This window comes from Oenanthe melanoleuca, chromosome 1A (assembly GCF_029582105.1).
Source record: "Oenanthe melanoleuca isolate GR-GAL-2019-014 chromosome 1A, OMel1.0, whole genome shotgun sequence".
NCBI classification, from domain to species: domain Eukaryota; kingdom Metazoa; phylum Chordata; class Aves; order Passeriformes; family Muscicapidae; genus Oenanthe; species Oenanthe melanoleuca.
Window position 1 is genome coordinate 3,160,145 of NC_079334.1, and position 20,974 is coordinate 3,181,118.

At 43.1% G+C, this 20,974-nt stretch overlaps 1 protein-coding gene across 1 annotated transcript in view; it reads right to left on the reverse strand.

The window, feature by feature from the left end:
• CACNA1C (calcium voltage-gated channel subunit alpha1 C) overlaps positions 1 to 20,974 on the reverse strand; it is a 419,556-nt gene that overhangs the window by 60,817 nt on the left and 337,765 nt on the right. Inside the window, exons 23-30 of the mRNA XM_056511189.1 lie at positions 17,762 to 17,868; positions 16,011 to 16,098; positions 14,903 to 15,010; positions 14,427 to 14,479; positions 14,182 to 14,328; positions 12,977 to 13,178; positions 12,382 to 12,540; positions 11,134 to 11,244 (exon numbers count right to left, since the gene is read on the reverse strand). Coding sequence (XP_056367164.1) covers positions 11,134 to 11,244; positions 12,382 to 12,540; positions 12,977 to 13,178; positions 14,182 to 14,328; positions 14,427 to 14,479; positions 14,903 to 15,010; positions 16,011 to 16,098; positions 17,762 to 17,868 — 975 coding nt within the window. The remainder of the gene's footprint in view (positions 1 to 11,133; positions 11,245 to 12,381; positions 12,541 to 12,976; positions 13,179 to 14,181; positions 14,329 to 14,426; positions 14,480 to 14,902; positions 15,011 to 16,010; positions 16,099 to 17,761; positions 17,869 to 20,974) is intronic.

The following is a 20,974-nucleotide window of genomic DNA, read 5'->3' on the forward strand; positions in this document are numbered from 1 at the left end:
GTCTCTAAAGATGAAGAGCACAGCAAGGTCAAGGCTATTCACTGTGTGGGATCTAAAGGAGGTGGGATGGTCCCCAGGGGAAGGTGATGCTGAGGTGTTTTAAAAAAAATGTTTGTATTTATGAATACAGGAATGAAGCTTTGGGGGGGAGAAACTAAGACACAGAGATAAAGAGGGCAAACTGCAGGATGACCTTGCTCTGAAATAATCCTGCATGCTAAAACAACAAAAAGAAGCATCAAGTCTAAATCAGCTGAAGAGAGTACACAGGAAGGAGAGAAAGGGGCTGGCACCCTGATAGTCAGTGGGATTTCCTAGCAAAAATTTCCTGCTGATTGCAAAGGGCAAAGCAGACTTTGCTGGGGATCTGCAAAATGAGATGAACTGCTAGTCTGGCTGATGTTTAGTTACTACAAGGATTCATTTCTGAAAATGCTGCAGGCTGTTTAGAGCTGTGAGAGTCAGTTCTCAGGCTCCATTAAAAGAGGCTTTCCCTGAAAGTGCTTTTGCAAAAGGGACAGTACTGAATCCAAGGACATTTACAGAGTTCCATGGCTCTTGGCACGTGCTCCCACAGCAGATCTGGGGGATTCACCTGTGCCCTGAACAATCTTACAAAGCCACAATAGCTCCTGACACAGAGCAGAGATGTGCATCAGATGCAAATTCTGTTGTGCTAAGACACCATTTAGCCATAACAGCAATCAGGGAAATTAGCAGAACCTAATAGAGAAGGAATCAAGTGGAGGCTGCAGCTGCTTGGAGCTCCTGACAGGCTGCAGGAAAACAGCATCTATTTGCATACTATCTATCAGCTCTCATCCCCTGATGGATTAATTCTGAGACAGAGTCCCTGCAGTTCACCTACCAGTCACTGTAATGAGTCACTGCTGCAGGGAATTAAACAAGGCTCCCTTCTCCTCCCTCAAATCTTTCCACAGACAGGCAAAGAAAAGAGGAGCATTTCATCCCTCCAGACTATTCTGGTGAGTTCTGAAGGAGCCTCATGAGTTTTTGCTTATTCCCTAAGAAAACAAGACCAACTTGCAGTCCAAGATGGGCACTCAAAAATGTTGATGTTGACAACATGCAACATGCTGGGAAGGCCTGAGGAAATTGTACCAGTAAAGCATACTGAAAGCAGATGATTCAACCAGCTGATCCTGATGTAATTTTTGGCCTTTGAATGATATAAATGCATGAAAACGGTGGCAGAATAGTTGAAAGCTCTCTTAAAAGTTTTGCTGTCCACCTGGAAAATAAGATAAACCTTCTTGACCTTCCTCCAGGTGTATTGTGGCACAGCAATGCCCCATGAGGAGTCAGGCTATTTTCTCATGAACAGTAAGCTCACAGCAGCCATTTAACAATTACTGCCCTGCAGCCACAAACCAGACTTGTTCTCAGCAAAGAGAAACAAAACCAGCATCAGTTTTACCAGCAAGACTGAAAAGTGAATGTGATTGCTGAACAGATCTTTTGTCACAAAGTGCATTCCATGAGAAATTTGCTGTCCAACTCCCTTTGGAAGAAGCTGCAAAGGCTTTGGAAGGTCTGGAAGCAGCATTTATTGATGAGAGCCAGTAAATAACTCCTGAAGGCAGCAAACCAAGCCAGCAATATGAAACAGTCCTATGAGAAGAGCTAAAGGATGGGCTGTAGTGTAGGACTGACATCCCAGCCAGGCAAGAATGATCCCAACACAATGTTCAAGAAATGGCACAGTGGGCATGAGCAGCAGGTTTTTACATAGTTTCCTTTAAAATTGCTGCATTTTCATAAAAGGCTTAATTTTATATGGGTTAGAGTGGGTAATAAAATCTTATTTTTATGTAATCCATCAATCATAACTTGCCAAAAGAGGATGATTACTCTCATTCTACCCTTGGGGAAGCAGAAATTTAAAGAAAGGAAAACAAAAGTTTCAAAGTTCTCCAAAAGCCAGGTGCATGAGAGAAGGGAGATCACCTCTCCTCTGGATGTCAGCCAGGTGACCACTTGCACTGGAAATGTCACTTTTTAACATGTTTTTTAACAGGTGCTGTGTCACAATTTATCTGGTAACATTCTTATGTGAAGATTCACATCTCTGAGAGCTTTTGACCCTTTAAAACCAACTCACAAGTGATAGAAGGGATTTTTTGTCTCAGAGGGAGAGCAAGATGCTTTTCCCTGGCACTGTTCCCTTTCCAGGCTGTTGCTGCTGATGCTGCTGTGAGTGAGGCCCTGGTTCATCATCCCACTGGGCTTTTCACACCGTGCAGATAATTTTCTGTATTAAATAATTAAGTGCAATAGCTAATACAGTGCTTCCCACACTGTTGCATTGTGCAGTCATATAATTATTGTTGATCATTTATAACGACATTAAAACCCCCAAGTGCCAGACTGAAAATACATCTGTCATAATGTTGCAGCAATATGCAAATTCTCTGGGTATATTTGCAGTGAAGGAAAAGGTCCTCTATCATTGAAGCTCTTAACACAGTTCCTTTTCTGCCTGCTGAATTTTCCATTGATCCTTCAGAAAGCTGGAGGATTGCACAGCCCTGGCTGATCACTGCTAGGGATTTCACACATTCTCTGTAGTAATTAGAGGATCTATTTGCAGAAAATTGATGGCCTTGTCCTCCAGGAAAGAGAACATCCTGCATTTAAACAACAGATGTAACATGGGGAGCAGCAGACCAAACAGCCTTTTTGTCCCTCACCAGCTGCTTCCACCACAACATGAAAGCACAAGTTCTTCTCATGGAGAGGGAAGTTTGTTCTGGATACTCATTCCATTGTTGGCCTCTTTCTTAGGGGCAGCAAGGAACCAAACAAGGTGCACTCTGCTCATGTCTTTGTGCCAGATATATTTATTTTCTGCAATGAAATGGGAAAGAACCTCTTTACACAGGATGTCAACCAGTGTTGACAAGGAAGGCTTTGATGCTTCCTGACCCAGATTCAAGTGGAGTTATGAGCTAGGATTTAGGGTGAAAGTTCCATTTCTCATCATCCATCTCATTTCTTCTGTTAGCTTCACCTACCAAGTGTTTTTCACACTGCATGACTTGTTTAGGTTCAGTCATGCCTATGCCACCTCAGAATATAAGCATATGCACAATAGAACAACTTTAGTCTGGCACTGCTTTCTTCTCCTTTAAAGTGTTTGGAAGGGCCAGATTTCCTCTCCCACACACACTCAGGAGCTGGTGAGGAGCTCAGTGAAATCTAGAAGCCATCAAAGAGGATTCCCTGTGCTTCCACACAGTTATCTGCTAGCTAACTCCTCATTGCTAAATCAACCTCATCCCTGAGCATTCTGTTGCAAATTTTCTTTCTCTGTATGAGCTGGAAGACTTATTATTCAAGGCTCTACTTGATGGGCCAGCAGTCTAAAGCACCAGGATGCAGTTCCCCTTTCTTTAAATTTCACTGCCTCAGCACTCTCTCCTATTTAATTTTCAATTAAATACCTGGAATAACAAATCCAGGCTTTGGCTCTTGGCTATTGGGGTCTTCCATAATCCATGAGAAAGCCTCAGTGCTCAGAATGCTGTGGCATTCTGCAAGAGGCTCATTTTCTTTCTTAGCCTCTCTTTCCTTTTTCTTTCCTTTTCCTGGACATATGGGCAGACAGAAATTCTGTCAGGCACACAGCAGCTGACTGTGCCAGCCCACTGATGTGTATAAAGGACTGGTCATCCATGTCCAGAATAATTATTCCAAGTATTTTTCCCCACCAAAGTCACCTGGACATGCTGCTCTGACACACACACTTTTAGTATTTACTTTTTCAGAAAGGCTTAGAAGAGAGGCTCCTTCTTTCCAGACCTATGGACATGAAAGACAACATGCTCAAGTCTTTCATGATGTGTATGCTGTGCAAAATGCAGGGGAATTCTGGCAGACAGGTAATCACAGTAAAGAGAAAGCAGAGGAGTGATTAATGAAGGGCTAAGATTTTTCCCCCCCCTTTTCCAGTTTATTTCCCAAATCCTTGAGGTTGATTCAGCAATTCTTGGAGAGCCTCAGGCTGACTGAACACAAAATGCAGTATCTGGTATCTTTATCTGGGCATGGCAAAGATTATCTGGGCATGACAAAATCAGGGATTTCTGGTTGTGTGGCAGCTGCTGGGCTCACTGACACAGCTGAGATTAATTCCAGCTGGGCTGCTGCTGGTATAGAAGATCCAGAGGAACATATAAGACATTCAGACTTCACCCACAACAAAATCTGGGGAGAAAAAGGAAAGCCTTTCTAAGGTAACCTGATGATGCATTTTGAAACAGGACTGAGTTTAATCCACAGAAGTAGGGAAACATACTGTACCCAACTTCTACTGCAAATTATTCTGATGAGACAGTACACAGGGAGACTCTGTGGCTGGGATTCTAATGTGTTTGAACATGGAGACCTGGGATGCCTGCCAGGGAACTTCAACAAAATGTACAAGCACAAAAAGATGCTCATTAGCTTAAAAGGTATGGGTTTTAACTCAGTTTTTAATTTTCTAAAAATCCCTTCCCATGTTTACTTTTCCTTTCAGTCTTGTTTCTGTTTTTCTTTTCCCTGCATTACTTTTTGTCCAATCACTCCTTCCTCCATTTTATTGATACTTTACTATTTCAAGGTCTTCAATTCATTTTTTTCTTTCTGCCTTTAAGGATATTTTATCTTTTCCCACTCTTCTTTATCTGTATGGCTTTTTTCCCTGTGTGGATTTGGGTTTTCTCTATTTTCCTCTCAGACCTAGTCCTTCCTGTTGTTTCCTTTTCTTCAGCTAACAAACCTGATCACTCCTAATTCTCTCTTACCCAACATCAAGTTGAGCTCTCTCTTCCTTTTTGTTAAATGGTGTATATTATTCCCCACCCACAGGTTTTGATCAGCTTTCTTGCTCTTTCTTTTGCATTTTTAAGCATTTCTTTCACCCAAAGCCAGGTGGTTGGAGACTGCCCTTCCTGCTGCAGTGGGTGCATCACCCAGTCATCAAATACTCCACATGTAGAGGCTGCCCCTCCAAAACAGGCAAGATCATACTGAAGCTGAGGAAACAATTAGGTGGCTACCAAGGTTAAGGACCTGCCAAAACCAGCAAAATAAATCTGCAAAGTCAGAGCCATTTGACAGCCACCCCCTTTGGCCACACAGCCCATGGAGGGAGGCAGGAGCCTGCACCATGGGCTCACATTTACAATGCTTCAACCACCAGTTCATGCCACCACACTGCACCCCAGAGCATCTGATTTTTAACTAAATATGATTCCTGTTGATGGAGCTGAGGTGTTTTTCAGCTCTGAGCAAAAGACCACGCAGTGGTAACCAGTTTTCCTGATGTTTTTGACCAGTGCAGAATGTCTTTACTTCCCTTTCTCTGTATAAGCTGGAGAAATAAAACACTGTGATGAATGATGCAGAATCCTAAGCTATACATGTATTCTTACAGGTGCTAGAATGAAGAAGTACAAAAAGCATTAGATTTCCAAAATTAACCAACATTGTTTCTGTGGTACAAGGGGACAGCATGGACATAAATTTCAGCTGTTTGTGAAAATGTTGAAGCCTCTCTCCTGACCAAGGAATAACATGATGGTTTTGGTGAGAAAGAGGAATGCAATGTATGAAGCAGCCAGTGTGACTTTAGGAGATGCTGCTCCAAGATCTGTTTATAGGCATAAATGCATGAGAAATGTACTGGTAAAAAGGGAACAAAAACAGATGAGTCATTTTGCAGGTTTTAGGAGAGATATCTGTACATCAAATGCATGATAAACGCTGACTGAGAGGAGCTTAAAGAGGAATGAAGAAGTGCAAATGCATCAGGGGAGAAAGAAGCACTGAGGACACCCAGATCCATCAGTGCTTGGAGGCTAAAACAGAACCATGGGTGGCATTTGTGACTTTTACAGCACAGAGGGTCACAGCTCCTGCTGGCATCACATGGGACTGTGTGCCTTGTGCTGAAAGCAAAGCCCACAGGAGTCTGAACTCTGCTGCACAGCAATGACATGTAAGAAAGGCAAGGATTCAGAGGAAAGCAGCAGAGATAAATGAGGGACTGGAGTCACTCTCTGAGGCAGGACAGATGGTGTTGTCACAGGCTGCTTTGCAAGTAACATCCATAAACACCCAGGGAAGAAAGGTGCTGACAGTGTCTGGTAAATGGAATAGACTTGTGATCTGCAGTCTCTCTGATAGTCATAATTCCACAGAGGAAACCTCCAAGATTCCCTCTCCATGCTCAGGCATGGATTTGACAAAATATATGATCATGTGCTTTACTTTATGTGCAGCAGCAGTTCCATGGTTATGTCTTCCCTAGTTTGAGATGACAGGCACAGCAGGAGAAAATTCATAGCTCTTGGATTATGTGGATTATATGGATATATTAGGTCCTGCCCTAGCTAATAAGGGGACAGATTAAATGTTTCCAGAAAGAAAAAGTAGATGTGGCTCATCAGGAAAACAGGAGCTGGAAGGATCTGGAATTCCTGGAGGAATATCCATCCTCACATTAGCATGTACACTGACAGATGGTGAGGCTTCATATGAATAGGAATTTTAAGTCACTGTCTTTAACTTGAAAAGATAAACCCCAGGCAGGTTTTGTAGAGCAGCTGGCCCTTCATGGACTGGCTCTTGTGGGAATTTCTTCCTTAAGAAGCTGGAACAGTGGTAGCTGTGAGCACCACAGACAGCACAGCACCTCATTCCCTTTAGTAGTTTTCTCTGGAAAAAGCCTGAAGCAGCAGCAGTTTTATCCATGCAGGAATTGGAAAATATCTCAGCAGACTGGCTGGAGAATTTATAAAATTAGAAAAACAAAGCAGCAAAAGGCCTTGGCTCACCAGCTTTACTTTTAGACTGTCTGTCTCTTTGAAGTAACTAGTCTTGAATCAGTTTATGAGCATCAGCCAAGACAAACAATGAGGTCCATTTGGGAGTTTTGCTTCAGAGCAGCATATTAATACTCTGTAAGGAGATGCAGGGCATGTAGTGGATTTCTTTATCAGCAGCACTAATCATCCCAAATCTCTCTAGCTCACTGCTAGCACACCCTCCTGACATGGATGAGCTGTCTGACACAGTGCTTAGACTAATCCTGCAGAAACCTGGGGTAACTCTGCAGCAGCAGAAGTGTCTCACAAACCCAGAGGGCTCTCAGAAGCCTTGTCCCAGCCTGGCATGCCCTGACTGTGCCCCAGCAGCTGCTCCAGCTGCTGTGCCCCTCCTCTCCTGGATGCCCAGGAGACCAAGCAAACCAAAACACTGCTCACAGAGGATGGCCAGCTGGAAGGACAGTTTCAAAGGGACTTGCTGACCAGAGCAGCAATCTCAGCAGTAACAGTGTGTTTAGTTAGGAAAGCCCTTGTCTTCCCTTCACATACTTGCTGTAAGTGTTAGGGGACGAGCCCTGACTTGGACTTGGCTCCTTATTCCTGCAGCTGGCCTTTCAATGAGTAAAGCTTTGCTCCCACCACAGGAACCAGGGGCAGGGCTGGAATATCCATGCTGGTTCTTTGTTGTCAGGCACATGTGTGAACCTGCTTCTTAACTGTGCTGGGTTTGCTTTTTTCACCTCTAGTATCAAGCAAGTCAAGAGGATGTCTCACAGAATGGGAATGAAGAAATAAAAAAGGGATGCAGTAAAAGAATCTCTTCAGTCAGGCTGCCACCTTCTCTGCTGTTATGCAGGTGATACACAGGTAGCATTGGTGAGCATTGTGTTCAGTGGAGCTTGGCAATGGCAGGTCAACAGTTGGACTTGATGATCTTGAATGATCCTGATGATTTTCCAACCCATTTCCAGTTGAATCTGTGTCTGTAATAGTGGCCTCCACTCTGTGGGCAGCAGCAGGAACTCTGCCTATCAGGCTTCCCCCAAAGCTGTTCCTCATGGGCACATCCCTGTGGTGACTCCTGCAGTGCAGCAGCAGCTCCCAATAGCTCAGGGATGTGTCCTGGCTCCCTTTCCAACTCCTGGTGAAGGTATGGATGAACAGCAGCTCGTTCCACCTTGTGCAGGTGGAGAAAACCTCATCCCTGAGTTGCTGCTGCTGCAGACCCTTCTCTGCAAGGTGCCTTTAGGAAGGGCAGAGCTCTGGGGTGGCTGCTTCAGAGTCTCAACTCAGTTCCTGCTTGTCTTGTTAAGCTGCAGCATCCACGACTGGGTTAAGCACCCAAAAAAAGGAGAAAAATAGACTGAATGTTGCTTGCTTCAGTTCTGGGCTCAGTTCTGTTCTGTCACATTCTCCTGGGGCTTGTCATTAGAGCACAACACCTTCAGCTGAGTTTCCTCCTTTCTTGTTGTCAGTCATGAAGTTTACAGCTCTTTTATTTCAGGGTGTTCTTCAGGCAGAAAAGAGTGATGTTTGGGCACAAACTCAAAATGAGACAAAGCAGCTTAAACAAAGGCTGGTTTGTGTTTAATTGCTCAGGAAATGACAGACAAACCTGTCTGCAGCAGAGATGAGCATTTCATCTTGGCATTTCCCATTTGGGAAACACTATTAACACTCAGCATCTCATTTCTTTGTTGGGGGACTTGGTTGGTTCTGATGTTCCCCCAGGTGACAAAGAAATTATTTTGGACTTTCCCAGCTGGGGACAACTTCCACCTGCAGATGTAGTTTGGCCACAAGGTCTGGCCAAGCAGAAGACTGAGGTAACTATTTTCTCCATGCTGGAAACTCCCACCTCACAAAACACTCTTGGAAAGTTCATCTCCAGTGCTGGTGTGCACCCTGAAGAGAAGCAGGTGGTGCTGCCCAGTGCTGCTCCATCAGTCCCAGGGGTCACCTGGGAGAAAGGTTTGCCTTCTCTGGAGAGCAGGGAATTAATTCTGCAGCCAATTCCTCATACACAACAATGACAAGTTACACAAGGAATTTGGTGTTTCCAACCCAAGTCATTGAACTGGTGCTTAACATAATTCAGTGTGAATGTGTGCAGGAGCAAAGTCTTTTTGCTGTGTTAGCTATTTTCACAAGGCCAGGCCTGTTTTTCTTCCCTGTAATCCTTTGCTTCCATTTTTAAAATGTTGGGGTTTTTTTCATTAAGGTGTTTAATTAAAATAGAGGTATGAGTTAGTGCCATCTTTGGCATGCAGGCCAGACCAGGATTTGAAACATTTATTGTTAGTGCTGGCTGTTCTTTCACCTGAGGTTGTTGTCTGAGTCCTGGCTCAAAATACTCTGCTAAAACTCTAGTATTCTCATCACAAGAAAATTTATTTTTTACTCTACTTTTACTATAGTGTAGTAGCTGGGGATTTAGTTTGGAAATTACAGAATAATGGAAAATTGGTTTGAGAGGAGCCCTGTGGTCTATTCCATTTGTCTGACTCCAGACAGAACATAGATTCCTAAACTGTCTTGAATTAAATATTCCCCCAACTTAATTTTAAATCCTCAAACTATAGAGATTCCACAATTACTTTAGGAAATCTGTTTCAATATTTTGCCATGCAGAGATCATGCTTACCCTCAGCTGATTTTTAAACACTTCTTGTGAAATAAAACTTGAAAAGGAGATTGAACAGAGGAAAGGAATCCATAGGAAGTAGAAAGGACTTTCAATATCATCAGTGCCATGTCAGGTAAAGCCTTCCTTGTATTAGTATTTGGTTGAATTTCTCCCCTAAATGTTCTAAACCAAATTCTGCTGAGATACTCATCTCAAGTTAAAGAAAGTTAAGAATCTCCTGTAAAGCAGAACTGCAAAATCAGAAGAACATTATGAAGCCTGTGAGATGCACTTCTGGGTACATGGTGTGCAGATAAAACTTTTATGAAGTGACAGAAAATTTGCTTGCTAACAGACATGGTGAAGTCTCAAAAAATGAAAGGGAGATTTCTCCTGAAAATTAAAATCTCTGCTGAAACAGATATATCTGAGATCTCACAAAAAAACCTCCAAAACCCAGTCTTAAGCAGGACTGCCAAGATGCTCCTAACTTCCAAGAGAACTACATCCAAGATGGGATACTGATATTGGGCTTGGGTGAAAAATAAAATTGTGATTATTATAAGAAGAAGTCCTAGAAAGTGTGGGAGAAAGAGAGAAGCTGGGTGGGAGTAAAGTCAACAGGGAGTTGAAAAGAAAAAAATAAGGCCAAATTCAGTAGAAATGTAGAGCAAAGTTTCTGAACTGAGGATGGGGAAGATGTGAGGTTGCACCTGGGAGGAGCTAAATTCAGTGATCCCCTAACTTTAACATGAAGGACAAGCACAACTGCCAGACATAAAAGTTCTCATTTTTATCAATGTCATAACTGATGCTTCAGAGAGCATCTTGACCATCTCCACAGTGTTTCCAAGCATCCTTCAAGACACAAGCCCATGTGCCAAGGTACCACTGAAGATAAGAAATGACATGAGTGACCTCTATTTAAGTATCTGGATTCAGCTTTTTATGAGACATAACTGGATTTAAACCCTGCAGAACAAAGTCTTGGCTAATTCTGTGAGGTCAGGATCTTTGTCCTTGTCCTGCAGCAGCTGTGAGAACTTAAACAGAAGAGCTTGGAGGTTATAATCACACCTCATAGTGCAGCTATACTGGCATAAAACATGGCCCAATGCACAGGACAGTACTTTAAGACAGGACCTGCTGGGGTACTGAATATTATCAATGAAGTCTTAAATTCAGAACTGGAGCAATCCAAACCATGGTTGAAATGTAGCCCTCCCAGAAGAAACATTTTTTTTCGAAAGCTCATAACTCAAAATGAGTCATGCTTGATTAACTTCACTTGGGTCAGGAGACTAATCATGAGATGCTGTTTATAAATTATGCAAGGAAATTCAGAGAGAGAGCATTAGAATAACATTCAATATGGAAGACATGCTATAGCCTTAGCAGAGTGTCACTGTGATAACTTCATGAAAACTAGGAACCATTTCTATTAGCAGTGTTGCCTTTTTTTACTTGTTTCTTTTTTTTTTTTTTTTTTTAAGTGTGTCTACTCTCCAGCAAAAAAATATATTAGTGAGACTCCAATCCAGAGAGCAACTGCCCAGCTCAGTTCTTGGTGGGGTAATAGATGAGAAAGTTTCACCTCCTCCTTCTCCTCACAGCTGCCCCACACACATGCACACACACACAGAGGCCAGGGGAATCTACTCCTACAGCACCTACCTTGGGTTTGAAGGCAATTAATTTCAGGACCATCTCCACGGTGAAGAGCCCAGTGAAGAGCATGTTGAGGATATTCATGGCTTCCTTGAACATGCAGCTCTGACCATAGTGCTGAAAAACAGCATCCCAGCAGGAGGGTGAGGATGGGATGTGCCAGCAGCCAGGAATACCCAGGACCCCTCCCTGCCTCCCTTCATGGCAAGATTCTCTAGGGAAGACCCCATCACCATTCATTTTTTCAGCTAATAATTCCCATTTCCCTTCATGGCTCTGTCAATTTTTGCCACCTGGTTCTTGATCTCCTCTTTTTAGAAGAATCTTTTTGAGGAGTGGCTACCAAAATCATGCTTATCATCCCAATTCAGGGCTTATTATAAATTTACACAATGTTACAATACAATTGTGTTTTTATTTCAACCTTCCCCAACACTTGGATTACTTTTTTATTTGATTGTTTGCACAGGGAGCAGGAGTTTCACTGAGCTGTCCATAATGATACCAAGCCCAAGTAATTACACTGAATTCAGGATTCTGCAGAGTACATGAGCAGCTCAATTCATATCTTTCCAGTGTGCACTATCTTGCATTTGTCAACTCTGAATTAAATTTGCAATCATGCTGCCCATTCACTTAACTTTATTAAGATCTTATGAAGTTACTCTCCATCTTCTATTGATTAGTTCAAGCAGTGTCTTCTACAAGTGTTGCCACCTCACTTTTCATACCCCTAATTCCAGATCCTGATACTTAACTGGCTACCCTGCCTTATTCTAAGGTCACCTTCCAGTTCATGTTACAAGACCCCACTTGTAGCTGCTTAATTTTAATAAAATTCAAACAGCTGGGATGGATTTTCAAGTTCTCTATTGGCACAGGGTGATTTATTCAAAGCAGTTTCAGTTAAAACAATTCAGCTGCAGCTGAATGCAGGGCTGAGAAAAATAGTGTTGAGGCATTTTCAACATTTTTCTTGAAGGAATCTGTTTAGAAATGCGAGTTTTGTTTGTTTTTAAGGAGTCAAAACAGAACTGTTGAAAGTGCCAGATATTGACAGGAAGAGGGTGAGAGTTAGATTCCTCATTTCAACTTATCTTGAGTGAACACGTACAATGTGCATTTTAACGTGCTTGTCCCTCTCCCTTGACACCTTGTGAAGGTGCAAGCTGATCTCAACCTCAGCCATTTTTGCATTTCCCCCAACAAAGTCCATTCCTCCATTACCTGGAGGTTTTCTGCTTGCTTACTTACTTGCATGGCCAGGCAGATGGTGTTGAGCAGGATCAGAACGAACATCAGGTACTCGAAGTAGGTGGAGTTGACCACGTACCAAACCTTGTACTGGTACTGGTTTTTGGGGATGTACCTCCGCAGGGGCCGGGCTTTCAGGGCATACTCTACACACTGGCGCTGTGGGAGAGGCAGGCTGCATTTCAAACTCAAACCCAAAACACCAGGGAGCTCAGCTGCCTTCAAATGTCATAAAGTACAACGTGTTTCAAGTTTTTTTACCGAAATTAAAGAGCTCTGTAGAAGAATTTCCATTAGGTGATAACGTGAATGTGCACATTGTTAAATTGCAATTATTTTGGCCAAACGCTCCTGTTGTGCTCATCTAATCTCAGTGAAACAAATGGTGCAGCAAACATTTTTAAGTAATTGTTGTCCCTTGAGCAAATCTTACAGCAAGGTTTTTTTCTACCTGACTCCTAAAAGATGTCAGCAAAGCCAGCTGACAGTTTTATCTTGTTGGCAAGCTTATTTCCCTCTCTGTGTGCATTTATCTATCAAAAGCTTATTCTCTGTGCATTTTCTGCCTTTACTGACAGCAAGTTGTTGTAATTACCTGGTTTTTGTCCAGCTCACAGTTCTTGTACTCTTGTTCTCCTTGTTCCTGAAATGTGACGATGACGAAACCAACGAAGATGTTCATCATGAAGAAAGCAATGATGATGATGTAGATAATAAAGAAGATGGAGATCTCAACCCTGTGATTATAGATGGGTCCCACATCCTCCATGTGGGAATCAATGGACCTATACAGCAACCTGAAAGCAAACAGGAGCCAAATGCAGAGAAAATCTGCAACTGCCTTAGAGGTGATGTTATCAAGTTTAACTTTGTGATTTTCTTCTTCTTGTATCAAAATTAATTCACTCAGAGATGTGCAGATTTGCACCAATCTGAGTGCAAATGCTTGCAAAAGAAAAGACTTGGCTCTTACTAATTCTACACATTTGAACCTGTTCAGGGGTGAAATGTCTTCATAGCTGAACAAAATCATTCTCTTCAGTTAATAAAGGATGGGAGAGTCCCAACAGAGTTGTTGCAAACTCAGTTTTGTGAGAAAAGGAGATCCCAGGAGTCAACAGCTGCTATGCCAGGTGACATCATTTAAACTGTAAAATTCAATTCAAGCCAAAATTCCCTTTATATATTCTGGAAAGAACAGTGTTTCTCTACAAGCTCAATTTTTAAGGCTCAAATTTAGTTTCCATATTTAACTTCAAAACCACTGTATTAAAAGTATGAATTCTGCATTACATGATGCCACTGCCATTGGTGTCCCCTGGTGACACAGGTCAGGGTCAGCCCCTGATACTCTGCATGTCCACATCTGGGGGAGTCCCCAGCCCCTGTGGCACAGCAGCAGGGCTGGAAAGACACCCCACATCTGCAGAGGCAGCTGTGTTTCATATTGCTGACTCCATGGGGAAACCTGGCAATACTGGAAAGGACTGATAATCATTTTACATTCATTTATACACATAATAATTGTTACAAATACTGGTATCACTGCTACTAGTGGAAATCGTCTTTTAAGAATTAGAGACAGTGCTTTGCACTGTTTACAAGTAAAGCAACAGAAATTCCTGCTGGCCCTGGGGAATTTCCAAAGTACATAACACCACAGGGCTACTATTGCTATATTCAAAGCTGTAGACTTATTTAAATACTTAGAAAGGGAAAGACCATGCTCTGCCATTGAATTTTCTCTTTTGAAATGAATGAGGGCATTGCTGGTGCTGCTCTGGTCCCAGAAACACTCACTCTGGCCAGCCCTCGAAGGTGGAGACGGTGAACAGAGCCATCATGGCAGTCAGCACGTTGTCAAAGTCAAACTTGCTGTTCTCCCAGCTGCGGGGCTGGATCATGGGCTGGCTGACCTCCCCATCCTTGTAGGTGATGTAGTACCCTCTGTGGGGGAGGGAGGAGACAGAACAGGGCGTGGCACACCTGCAGTGCCAGCACAGGGCTCTGGGAGGGAGGGGAGGGATGGGAAAGCTCAGACCCACCTGCATTCTGCCTCTGTCTGCTTGGAGCTGTCAGTGCAGCTGTACAGCTTGCCCTGGGGAAGGAGAGAGAGGAATGAAGCTTCTGCTGGTGTGGCACTTTTATGTGTATGTCCTGAACAGCTGTTGTCAGGAGGGTGGTGAATGGCAAGGAGATAAAGCAGACATAAAAATGTGTGAATGAAAACCCCCCATGGTTATCTGGTGTGCCCCTTCCTCTGCAGAGAGCTGCGAGCACCAATCCTTCTGAACAGCCCCCTTCACCTTCCTGGCAGCATGTCATGCCAATGTAAATCTGTCCAGGGAAGAGCAACATTGCTGATCATTTCTTCTGATCACAGATGATGGGCAAAAGCACTGGCAGAGCCTCAAATGTCTTCCCTTCCACACCAAAAAGACCCCATTTTCCTTTCCTCAGGCTTTTCATCCCCTAACACAGCTCAGTGTAGTGGATGAGTGAGTGGGTCTGATGGTTTCACCTTGAACAGCTGAACTCCAATGCAGGCAAACATGAACTGCAGCAAGGTGGTGACAATCACAATGTTCCCGATGGTTCTGATGGCCACAAACACGCACTGCACCACGTGCTGCAAGGGGAGAGAGGAACAGAAGTCACTGGTGGCATTGTCCTCAACTCTTCTGGCTGAGGGAGAAGCCCAAGAATGAAAATACAAATAGCAAAAAACAATTATTTCACCAATTAGTGATGATTTGGGAAAGGGGGACCAACTTGTTTCATTTATTGCTGTACATTAAAAAGCAGGCAGAGAGGGTTAGGAAAATACCAGAACTCAGCTCTCTGAAACTTCCCTCATAGCTAGGCACCCACCAGCACACAGAAAGGAGTTTATCTAATACAGAAAGGTTGTGGGCCCACCTGTAACCCCCAAAAACCACCTCATTCCACCTCTGTGCTGATGGGGCCATTCAGGTGGTCAGAAAAGGACCTGGCAGTCCTGGTGGACAGAGCTGAATGTGATCCTTCACTACAAAGGTGGCAAGGGCTATCCTGGGCTGCATTAGGCAAAGATTTTAACAAGCTGAAGCTTTACTCAGCACTGGTGAGGCTTAGTCCTGTTGTACTTCATCCAATTCTGCCTCCTCAGTAGAAGAGAACTGTGGGTTATACTGGAGAAAAGTCCAGCAAAGAACCACAAGGATGATTTAAGGGATTGGAGCACTTCTGCCATGAGAAGAGGGTCTCTTCACCTGAGAGGAGGCTTAGGGGAATCTTGTCAATGTATATTAAAGCTAAAGGGAGGAGGCAGAGCCAGGCTCTATTCAGTGGTTCCCACAGACAAGACAATGGGCACAAATAGAAACAGAGTGGGTTTATCTGAACACTGAGAAACACTTCTCCTGTGAGGGTGACTGAGCATTGGAACAGCTCATCCAGAGAGGTTGTGGAGGTTTTAGAGTACCCATCCTTGGAGGTACTCTAAATCCTAGGCAACCTGCTTGAGGGTCCCTTCCAACCTCAGCCATACTGTGATTCTTCTGAAACACTACTTGAACCACTGCAAAAGCCCTTGCAGCCTGAAATAACCTGAACTTCTCACTTACAGAATGCACTGGGACTTTTCTAACCTTTAGTCCTTTGGCTCTGTTGATGGCCCTCAGTGGCCTAAGGACCCGCAGGACACGCAGGATCTTCACCACATTGATGGCACTGGACCTGGAAGAAAGTGTTGGAAGGTTGGGGGAAGTGCACCAAGGACAGACCTTGGAAATTCTGCACAGCCTGAGGCTGCACAAGGCATTTAGTCAACTCTTTGCCATGGCACTTCAGGGCTAAGGAAACCAATTTCTGATGTTATCTTCAGAGGTCTGGCATCCTGTTCTGGCTTTCATCATCTCTGCTGTGCTAATGAAGGGGGAATGGAGCATGGCTAAGGTGTATTTTTAGAGCAGGGCAAACAGATTCTGTAGATATCTATGATACAGAAATTGTGCCAAGATGGAGTCATTACCAAGGCATTTTCAGATAAGGCTCAAGGAAGCACTCCATTGAAATATTCATAGAAATGTCCAGGAGACTCCAGCATTACAGGCAGACTGTCCACCTGGAGTTTGATCCTACAGTGTGTTTGGCCCCTGAACCCACAGATCATTTAAGTGTCTACATAAAGGAGTGAAAACTCCCACTGAATTGATTAGGATGGGTTATGTGCTCAGTTTTAAGTGCTGAACACAACTATCCTCTGCAGCAGAGCTCTCTGCACCTTCCAAAACTAAAACCCTGACTGAGAATCTTCCTCGTGCCCAATGACATCATGTTCTCCTACAGATTTTGGGAACAGCTTTAATGTTAACACACCAAGAGTCTGAATTAGGTCTGTAAGAAAGGTCAAAACAAGCACTGTGCCATTCTTAAGGCTGTGACTGAAAACCCAAATTGTGCTGCTAACCTATGATGGTAACATCTGGGAGCTTGTGGAACTAATCAGGGAACTTCCTACCCAACACACAGTCGAGAAAATCTATAAATTATTAAGCAAATTAATATATGAAGCAAAGGAAAACACCAGGATAGAACAGTCACTCTGAAGATTCTCACAAAACTTCAAATGCTTGATGGCTTTCCATTGAAGATTCACATCTTAGGAAGTAGGAAATCATTATCAACCTCATTTTCCAAAGAGGTTGTGAAAAGTCTAGGAGGGAGGCATAATTCACTGAACTGTCCTGAGCTGGTACAGTGAAACAAAGCTAAGTGTCTTGATTCCCAATACACCCATTTTTTTTGGTTGTCATTTGCTCTTTCTGAAAGATTCTCCCCTCCAGGTCACCAGTGCAGCATTTCCCAGTCACCACCTCCTCTCTTGAGGATGAATTTTAATGGCCTTGAATCATCTGAGAAAAACACCTCATGAATACCCCAAGAGGCTCATGAGAAAAATCTTACCCAGTGTGGTATTTTGTAAAGGTTTCCTGAAATTTTTAGTGGAGTGACCAGTGCTGAATGGAATCAGAATTCCACCCTCCTGGATCACTGTAACATCAAAGCCATGAAAAAACTGTTTCTTGTAGAAAAATCTCCATAAACAAAAAAAAAAAAAGTCTCCTATCCCAAGTGAATTGGTAAAAGGCTATTTTAGAGATAAAATAAACTAACTGAGTTGTTTTCTGTGTGTTTTCAGTGTGAAAAAAAAAAAAAAAGTGTGTAAAAAAAAGTTTTATTCTAAGGTTTTTTTCCTTATAGTTATTTAAAATTAAACTTATCTCACAATAAAAAAAAATTTCAAATTAGTAAACCAAAACCACCACACCCAGATAAGACACCCAGCCCTACAACCCTCCCCAAAAAAAAACCAGGCAGCTGGAAAAATCTCACTCACTGGATGCCAAAGGAGATGAGAGAAACGCTGACCACCAGCAGGTCCAGGATGTTGAAATAGTTCCTGCAGAAGGAGCCCTTGTGGAGGAAAGCCCCATAGGCAGTCATCTGCAGGGAGGCACAAACACAGACTTGGCCATCAGCAGCTGCTCAGCAGCCAAACCCACCTGGAGATGCTCTCAGGGGATAACTGGGGGCAGCATTGTTATTGTTGTATTTACCCCCAGACCCCAAAGGAGAAGGTGAGCCCCCATGGAAAGAAAAGAGAGTGAAAAAGACAGCAAGATAACTGTGAAAGCAAGGAAAATATGCACTTTAAGTGCACTCAGTGCATAACATTTAGAATCAGCAAAGCAGCAAAATGACTGTTTGCAAAAACTACCCCTTGCAATCAGATTGCTTTTCCCTTTTTCTTCAGGGACAGAGGACACTTGTATTATATAAAGGCCTCTTCAGCAAAATTGAATGAAAAATACAAAATAAAATGGGCTCTTCTAATGCTTTTCAATACTTAGACCAGCTGCAATGGACAGCTGATTGCTCCTCCCTTCATGAAGGAAAGACAGAGTCCCTCAGGGGTTTGGTGCTTTGGAACTGAACTGAAACAACAGGAGGAATTTCTGCTCTCTTCAGCCTGCTCCTTCTGTTCAGCTCAGTCCCACATCCTTCTCCTATCCATCTTCATCCATCTTTACTCTAGATGCAGTTGCATTTTCCCTTTAGCTTTCTTTACAAAGCCCAGGCTGTATTCCTTGACACAGGGCAGTTTCTTTGTGGAGGCAATCATTATGAACCTCACTGGGCAGAGGGAGGGAAAACAGTCACATATTTTGGAAGGGAGGCTCTGCCCTGCCTGGGTATGAAGAGGAATTGAAAACCTGGTGGCTTTGAGGTCCAGAACTGGACTGAGTGACAGAAAAGTTTAGACTGAGCTCTGTTACAGAATGGGACTAAATGAGCCTGACTTAAAGAGGGTGAGCCTATGGGGTGTTTGTTCCACCTACCTTAGGTTTGGTGGGTGATCTAATGCAGCTGCTTTGGAGAAACCCCAGCCCCACAACTGCTAATGCTCCTTCTTTAGGAATTCTCCTTCCCATCCAGGAACACAGGCTTCTAATTTGCTCCTCTGAATCTCATCTAAGTTAGGTGTCTACAGTAACCTGAGGCAGACATCATGAGCTGGAGCCAGACTTCCAGATGAGAAGTATGAACTGGAAAGTCAAGCTGGAGTTTTCTGGCTCCCACCAGCAGCTCAGGATGGTGGTTTCCAGCCTGTGACAACTTTATTCAGAGCAGGGTGGAAGGGCACATAGTATATCAGATTGTTTTCTTCACCAAACATCCATGACTATCCATCAGACAGAAATTAGAAGGGGAGGAAGTATAAACTCTGGTCTTGGCTTAGAATTTATACTTGTAGACACATTCATTTGGGGAAGGGAGGAGGGGTTCTTGCCATAACAAAGGTGGTAAAGATGCCCTTTACTGCTTAGAGTTTGTATGGCAATCTTGAAAGAAAGACACCATTGAAATCAGGAGGGGAAGCTTTGCTGAGTTTCAGTTCAGTACAAATTGTGGTTCTCTCAAGGCTGTTGAGGGATTTTTTTCATCTCAGAAGAGACTCTCAGAGAATGTACAATCTATACAATCTATATCTGCCTCCCATCTGGGGATTTAACAAGCCACAGCCTTTTAGGATGCCAGTTTAAAGTCCTTGGCAGTCACCTTGCCAACACTCACCAGAATGCAGGTGTTGTTATCAGCAGCATGAGGGCAGGTTCTTGTTTCTCTACAGCCTTGAACATCCCATTCATCATTTTGTTTTTACACTTACATTAACTTTGCTGCTTTGCAAAACAATGGGCTCAGTGCAAGGCAGCAGAGAAACACCCACTGAGAACTTGTGACACAAATTTATGATCCTTGCACTGTTCTCCCTCTTGAACTGAGAGAATATCCAGGGATGTTGTCATAAATCACTCAAGTTATGGGCTGGGTTAAATTCTGCTTCCACTGAAGTCATCAGGAGTGTTGCCACTTCCTTCAGAGCAAGCAAAATTAGTAATTGTGAGCCCAAACAGGTGCCTTGAACTATTGTTTCATTTTTAAACCTTGCTGCTGGGATATTTTCCTTGTCTTGACAGGCCTTTGGATCTGCCATGTGATCTGTGCACATTCAGATTTATGGTGTAAACACGGATGCAAACTGCACACAGGCAGAATGTGCACATCTCCCTGGAGAACATAATGGCTTTGGTAATTTCAAGTCATATTAAAAAAAAAATAAAAAAACCGTGTTTCACTAAAAAAATGTGCAGGGGCCACCCTGCTTGCCAGCCTTCCATATAGATACTGTTATTAGGGTCTTGAGCTCAAAATTTGAGCAACTCTGAGGCACTGCCTGCCACCACTTAGAACTAGCTTGCTGAGAAAAAAAAAAAAGGAAAAAAAAAAAAAAAAAAAAAAAGCAGCTGCCAAGTGAACCTAGCATTTAGAAAGCCAGAACTTTGCTCAATTACTGTTATTTAAATTATTAGCCTACCAATTTGGGGAAAATTAGAGTTAAGAACAAGGCAGCCTATTTTTATTTTCTTCCAAGCTAAACCATTCTCCTGCACATTCCCCTTGGTATAGAGCACGTTGCTGGGAAAATGGGAAGCTGGGTTTGGATGGAGCAATGTTCACTGGCAGCTCCTGTCCTTGGTGTCTCAGTGATTTGTACTCTTGGTTTTCTCTCTCTACATCTAAAAAGTGAGCTTTGCACTGTGTTCTCTGCCTCCTGCTTGGCTGTGCACCCTTTGGGCTGGTTTCTGCAGAACAGAGATCTTCTCTTTGGGTGCAGCCTGTGTGAGAGGTGTGTGTGTTCAGAGCTTCTTGCAGAGCAGAAAAATCCTACTTTGGAAAGACCAGCCAGGGTAGAGGGAGAAATTTATCAGGGGATAAATTTTCTTTTTCTTGGTCCTCTCTTACATTTCTCAGCATTGCATCCTCTCATTGCAATTCCCCTAAAAAGCATTGTTTTGGTATAGGCCCTCAATTACAAGCTTGAATATCAGAATTTCCCAGGAGATTTTTGAAGCAACTACCAAAATATCAAATGAGAAGAAAAACAACCCTTTGTGCAGAAATAATAATGGGGTTAAAAAAAAAAAAAAACAAACAAAAAACAAACAATTAAAAAAAAAAAACAAAACAGAGAGAGAAAGAGCAAAAG